The sequence below is a fragment of the Neophocaena asiaeorientalis genome, unplaced genomic scaffold, assembly GCF_003031525.2.
Source record: "Neophocaena asiaeorientalis asiaeorientalis breed wild unplaced genomic scaffold, Neophocaena_asiaeorientalis_V1.1 scaffold217, whole genome shotgun sequence".
Lineage (NCBI taxonomy): Eukaryota > Metazoa > Chordata > Mammalia > Artiodactyla > Phocoenidae > Neophocaena > Neophocaena asiaeorientalis.
The window spans coordinates 2,497,871-2,505,209 of record NW_020172293.1 but is presented as its reverse complement, the minus strand read 5'-3'; the positions used below and the strand labels follow the sequence as shown (position 1 = coordinate 2,505,209).

At 38.3% G+C, this 7,339-nt stretch overlaps 1 protein-coding gene across 4 annotated transcripts in view; it reads right to left on the bottom strand.

Moving 5' to 3' along the window:
• Window positions 1-7,339, bottom strand: part of ARHGAP21 (Rho GTPase activating protein 21) — a 134,727-nt gene that overhangs the window by 22,988 nt on the left and 104,400 nt on the right. For all 4 annotated transcript variants that reach the window (XM_024765678.1, XM_024765686.1, XM_024765695.1 and 1 more), the window contains 2 exons: window positions 5,471-5,507; window positions 3,025-3,150 (listed from right to left, as the gene is read on the bottom strand). In XM_024765678.1, the coding sequence (XP_024621446.1) occupies window positions 3,025-3,150; window positions 5,471-5,507 (163 nt within the window). The remainder of the gene's footprint in view (window positions 1-3,024; window positions 3,151-5,470; window positions 5,508-7,339) is intronic.

The following is a 7,339-nucleotide window of genomic DNA, read 5'->3' as shown; positions in this document are numbered from 1 at the left end:
GGCCAATATCACCGATGAACATAGATGCAAAAATCCTCAGCAAAATACTAGCAAACAGAATCCAACAGCACATTAAAAGGATCATACACCGTGATCAAATGGAGTTTATCCCAGGGATGCAAGGATTCTTCAATATATGCAAATCAATCAATGTGATAAACAATATTAACAGACTGAAGGAGAAAAACCGTATGATCATCTCAATAGATGCAGAAAACACTTTTGACAAAATTCAACATCCATTTATGATAAAAAAAAAACCCTCCAGAAAGCAGGCATAGAGGGAACTTACCTCAACATAATAAAGGCTATATATGACAAATCCACAGCCAACATCGTTCTCGATGTTGAAACACCGAAACCATTTCCACTAAGATCAGGAACGAGACAAGGTTGCCCACTCTCACCACTATTATTCAACATAGTTTTGGAAGTTTTAGCCACAGCAATCAGAGAAGAAAAAGAAATAAAAGGAATCCAAATCGGAAAAGAAGAAGTAGAGCTGTCACTGTTTGCAGATGACATGATACTATACACAGAGAATCCTAAAGATGCTACCAGAAGACTACTAGACCTAATCAATGAATTTGGTAAAGTAGCAGGATACAAAATTAATGCACAGAAATCTCTGGCATTCCTATACACTAATGATGAAAAATCTGAAGATGAAATCAAGAAAACACTCCCATTTACCATTGCAACAAAAAGAATAAAATATCTAGGAATAAACCTACCTAAGGAGACAGAAGACCTGTATGTAGAAAACTGTAAGACACTGATGAAAAAAATTAAAGATGATACAAACAGATGGAGAGATATACCATATTCTTGGATTGGAAGAATCAACATTGTGAAAATGACTACAGTACCCAAAGCAATCTACAGATTCAATGCAATCCCTATCAAACTAACAATGGCATTTTCCCCAGAACTAGAACAAAAAATTCCACAATTTGTATGGAAACACGAAAGACCCCGAATAGCCAAAGCAATTTTGTGAAGGAAAAACGGAGCTGGAGGAATCAGGCTCCCTGACTTCAGACTATACTACAAAGATACATTAATCAAGACAGTATGGTACTGGCACAAAAACAGAAATATAGATCAATGGAACAGGATAGAAAGCCCAGAGATAAACCCACACCCATATGGTCACCTTATCTTTGATAAACGATGCAAGAATATACAATGGGGAAAAGACAGCCTCTTCAATAAGTGGTGCTGGGAAAACTGGACAGCTACATGAAAAGAATGAAATTAAAACACTCCCTAACACCATACACAAAAATAAACTCAAAATGTATTAAAGACCTAAATGTAAGGCCAGACACTGTAAAATTCTTAGAGGAAAACATAGGCAGAACACTCCATGACATAAATCCCAGCAAGATCCTTTTTGATCCACCTCCTAGAGAAATGGAAATAAAAACAAAAAGAAACAAATGGGACCTAATGAAACTTAAGTGCTTTTGCACAGCAAAGGGAACCATAAACAAGATGAAAAGAGAATCCTCAGAATGGGAGAAAATATTTACAAACGAAGCCACTGACAACAGATTCATCTCCAAAATATACAAGCAGCTCAATATCAAAAAAAAACCAAACAACCCAGTCCAAAAATGGGCAGAAGACCTAAATAGACATTTCTCCAGAGAAGATATACAGATTGTCAACAAACACATGAAAGGATGCTCAGTATCACTAATCCTTAGAGAAATGCAAATCAAAACTACAATGAGGTTTCACCTCACACCAGTCAGAATGGTCATCAAAAAATCTACAAACAGTAAATGCTGGAGAGGGTGTGGAGAAAAGGGAACCCTCTTGCACTGTTGGTGGGAATGTAAATTGATACAGCCACTATGGAGAAAAGTATGGAGTTTCCTCAAAAATCTAAATAGAACTAGCATATGACCCAGCAATCCCACTATTGGGCATATACCCTGAGGAGACCATAATTCAAAAAGAGTCACGTACCACAGTGTTCACTGCAGTTCTATTTACAATAGCCAGGACATGGAAGCAACCTAAGTGTCCACTGACAGATGAATGGATGAAGAAGATGTGGCACATATACACAGTGGAATATTATTCAGCCATAAAAAGAAATGAAACTGAGTTATTTGTAGTGAGGTAGATGGACCTAGAGACTGTACATACAGAGTGAAGCAAGTCTTGAAGAGAAAAACAAATACCGTATGCCAACACATATATCTGGAATCTTAAAAAAAAAAAAAAAGTGGTTCTAATGAATGGACTTGAGGACATGAGGAGGGGGAAGGGTAAGCTGGGACAAAGTGTGAGAGTGGAATGGACATATATACACTACCAAATATAAAATAGATAGCTAGTGGGAAGCACTAGATAGCTAGTGGGAAGCACTAGATAGCTAGTGGGAAGCAGCCGCATAGCACAGGGACATCAGCTCGGTGCTTTGTGACCACCTAGAGGCGGGGATAGGGAGGGTGGGAGGGAGACGCAAGAGGGAGGAGATATGGGGATGTATGTACATGTATAGCTGATTTACTTTGTTATACAGCAGAAACTAACACACCATTGTAAAGGAATTATACTCCAATAAAGATGTTAAAAAAAAAAAACTCAAAAAAGAAAAAAATAAAGGCAACTTGAGTAAACTGGGAGATACTGAATAAAAATTTTTTAATTATTAATATGGAGAACTGCTGGTCCCTAAAGTACTACTCTGTAATAATCCATGGGTAATAAACTACTTAAAAAGAAAATCAGAGTTCCTTCTTAAATACTCCCATGTCTCTTTTACATTGACAAGATGCAAGACAACATATTCCATATGTAATTGATATAAAGGATGAAAAAGGTATAAAATTAAATCTCTGATTAGAATTTGTAAAAATAACTTTTCCTTTATGTAGAAAAAGATGCTTATAAATGTTCTCCACTCTTTACTCTGGCTATTTTACCGTTTTATGTATAGAGACTTAATGCTTTATTTTTCAGGGCCTGCATTTCACACGCTCACAAGTAGCTGAGAAAACACACTACCTTGCCCCTATCAGTGACAAGTGGCCTGAAATGAAGCCACCCTTCCTTGGCAGCATCGCTGAAAACCTCTGAGGAAGAATCTTTCCGGGATCCAGAATCTTCTGAAGACTTTTGGCTGTCTGTGATCTATAGAAAAGGCCAAAGAAAACATAGCAAAATGTCAGCTTTTTTCTTTATAAGTACTTGCATGTTGAAATTGTTTTGCTGAAAAAGTCTTTTACTAAATCTTCCAAATGAAAGGCTATTTTTGAAAAACCCTAACTTTATCCATTACATTAGAAAAATTTCTGGTTTTGCTGTTTAAAAAAATGGGTATTGACCACCATCATTTTTAAAGTCCCCTGAAGGAATTTTTTTAACCACTAAAAAATAATAGAAATAGTATAATTTACCTACTCTCAAGAGCTCACATTTTAGTGGGAAAAGGCCAAGAAGAAAGAAAAATAAAACAAGAAAATGATCAGATTGTGATTAGTGCCATTCGGAGAATGAAACAGGGAGACGCAATAAGGAACAACAGAGCAGCAGCTATAATGGTGGTGCTGAGGTGAGACCTCTCTGCAGAAAGAACATGTAAGATGTAATTCGGAGAAAACGTTTTAAAAAGAGGCAACCACGAAAGATCAGGGGAAAGAAAAATTCAGGGAGAATATATAGCTACTGAATGTACATTCATTGTTATCATTTTTTTTTGGGGCCACATCAAGGCATGTGGGATCTTAGCTCCCCAACCAGGGATTGAACCCGTGACCCCTGCCATGGAAGCGCAGAGTCCTAACCAATGGACCCTGAGGGCATTCCCTCACTGTTATCATTTTAAATGTTCACTTTGCCACGGAAGTAAGAGAAACAGCTAGTTATAGATTGTTCAGGGTACTTCAGGCTGTGGCAGGAGTGTGCGGGAGGCCATGAAGTGATGAATCAGAGAGTAACATCATCTGATCATACAGCTGAAAGGTTGCTCTGCTTGCTACCTGGAGAACGGATTTGAAAGGGACAACCATGAAAGGAGGTGGTACTGTGAGAATCCAGGTGAGGGACGGTGGCAGCTGGGACTAAAGTAGCGAAAGTGAAGACAGAGAGGAAGGTATAGGTTCAGGGTATGTTCTGGAGGTAGAGCGGACGGTACTTGAAAGGGAAAAGAAAAAACAAGCTTCATTCCTAGACCTGGTGCTTGAACAAGTGGGTAAATTGAAGCGGACTTAGACAGATGGGGGAAAAGGAGGGATACACATGTCTGGGGGGTCCCTGAGGTCTACTTAGTCATGGAAACCTTGAATTGCTTGTTAAACATCCAAATGGTGATGGTGCAGGGCAGGAGCCCACATGAGCCTCAGTTTGGGGAAGAGGTCAAGGCTGGCAATATACACTCGGGGAGATCTCTGGGTAGGAGCACCAAGGAAATGATGGTAGGTGGAGAGGAAAGGGGAGTCAGAACCAGCTCTAGACTTTCCAACATTTTAAATATTACACAGAGGCAGAAATGGAAACCAGCAGAAGAAAGTGTTTCAGGAAGTAAGTGGGAAATTACGTTGGATACTCCTGAAAGGTCAAATAAGTGAAAAATCCAAGCAGCCAGTTGTTCTGGAACCTGAGTGTCACTGGTAACCTTGGCCTGAACAGTGTCATTCTGATGCGTGTGGGGTGAGAAAGACGTGATGTGGGAAAGTAGAAACTACCAACAATTTTTTTCCCAAAGAATTTTGCTATGAAAAATGGAAGAGTAAATCGGAGCAGTAAACAGAGGGGGACGTGGATTCGAGGAAGGTTTTTCTTTTAAATACAGGAAATCATAGCACATGCTTCTATGTGATGGTGATTGAGCCAATGGAAAGAGTGATTATGCAGAAGAGACAGGGGTCTTGAGAAAGTGAAAAGTGATGCAATCCAAAGCAGAAACGTGGGTGTTTGTGGTTAATAGGATAATGTGCCACGTAAAAAGATACTTATTAAGATAAGGGTAAGGAAGGCAGAAAGTGTGGGTATAAATGAAGGTCCTGGTATTTCTGGAGAAGGTAAAATAAGGAAATTCCTGTCTAACAGCTTTTATTGTTTCACTGAGGGAAAGGCATGAGGGAAGGATAGACAAGAGAGGACAGGGCGGATAGTATTGGGGGGAATTGGGGGGAGGCAGGAAATAATAATGTTGAGGATAGAAAAAAAACATACTGCTGGGCAGTTAAATATTTGTCCGTAAACTTACAAAATAAGAAAAATCAGCACAATGTGTGTAAACTGCTGTATATTTGATGAATAAGTTTAGAAATCACAACCTAGAGTGATATTTTCCAAATGCACTTGAAAGTTATAGAATACGAGTTTATGATATTTAAATATGAAATACCTAATGGATAAAAGAAATAATTCTCTATGAAGAGCTAAAGTAAACTCAGGTAAACAGAAACATTTATCATTTACCGATATTTTAAAAATACTGAATACCTACCTTGATTCCCTTCAGGCTAGATACATGCTTAAAGGACCTGTTGGAAAAGAAGTCTATCAATATTTGCAGTAAATGCATAAAAATACCTTAAAGATGTAAAAGTAATTTGACTATTACAACTACCCTTTCATTAATAAGCTGACATTTCATCGTTACCATGTTAAATGATCAGAGTTTGATGCAAATGAGGAAAAACAGCTAGTTTTATATCTACCTAAACTTTATAAGTACTTAAACTTTCTATTCCATGATAGAAGTTTTCTTAAACTGTAAGTTAAAACCATCTCTGAATAAAAGGTGAGATTTTCTTATCCTTTTTTTTTTTGTATCAAGGAAAAAGCTACTCAGACTAAACATTGGCCGTTATGTTATTATTTACCCACAGGTGTGATGCTCTATTAAGGATTTCCACACTGTCAATAATGACTGGTCAGTGGTCACCATCAGCGGTCAGATAGAGACAGGCACTTCCACACTTGTCCAGCTTGTGGACATGGTGCCAGCAAGTGCATTATCAGGGCTGGTCATGGCCGCCACTCTTCCCTCTGACCATATTCTGGATGTTTCAGTACAGAGAACAGCAGCTGCCACTGAATAAGCTTAGGGCTTCAGAGGACAGATTCACAGTAATTATTCAAAAACAATTTAACCTTATGGGACAAAGTTGTTTTCTTGTTGTTTTAATTCAAAGTTCATTAAGGAACTTAGGATTTTAAGGTGTGATCGAAGATGGTGCTGTCCTCTCCTCTCAGAGCCCCCCACCCCCACAAGGCAACCAGAAATAGATATGCAAACTCATCTTCAACAACATCAGGAGACGCCTGTAATCTGAACTACAGCATATGAAGAAGTGGGGTTAAATGCAGTGAAGTAAGAAGTGGATACGGGGAGAGAGGGCGCCAGTGCTTACACGTCTCAAACAAAACTGCAGAGCACTGTTTTCTGAGAGATCAAAACCAAGCTTTCCTTGTTGGGAACAACAGGAAAGGGGGTACCAGTGACAGGAGCCTCAGGGGAGGTGAGGATGAAGGAGGAAACACACGGTCCTGCCATCTTTGCAGGAAGCACTGTGTAGCTGGGGTAAGGTGAAGGCGACTCTGAAATGTGGCTGTTTACTGATACCTTTTAATGAGGGAGAGTAAAGGCTAAAACGGTTCACACATCCCACTCTGCATCATTAGAAAAATCCCTGCTAGCCACTGCCACTGCCCTTGGCCACACCTCACACAGACTCCCCTCAGGCAGCTGGTTCAGGAGGAATAAATTGGAGAGCAACTGACAATAGATATTGAAGTAAAAAATACACATACCCTTTGATGTAACAATCCTTTTTCCAACTGTACTCACTCACGTATATGCTAAATGAACTATGTACAAATATAGGCACCGAAGGATTATTTGTTGTAGCATAAGATTTGATCAACCTAAATGTCTGTTAGAATACAGAATACCAGTTAAATATATTATGGTATAACTACTCAGTGGAAAATTAAGCAATCATGAAAAAGAATAAGCCAGGCATACATGCACTGAATGCTCTCCAAGATCAGTGTGTAGAGCACCTATCATGTGTTTATAAAAACAATTAGCACACAAACGTATATAAGCGTACGTAAATGTGTGTATGACTTTATGCACAGAATAGCTCTAGAATTATATAAAAGAAAATGATAGCACAGTTATGTCTGAGAGTAGAACTGGGTGACTGAAGGCCTAAAGCAGAAGTAATTATTTAATATATATATTTTTATATGTATTTTTGTATTATGTTTGTGTATTACTGATTTTTAAACATTAATTTTTTAAAAAATTCAATTGAATGTATTATCATGTCACAACTTTGTTTTTTTTTTTTTTTTTTTTTTGGTA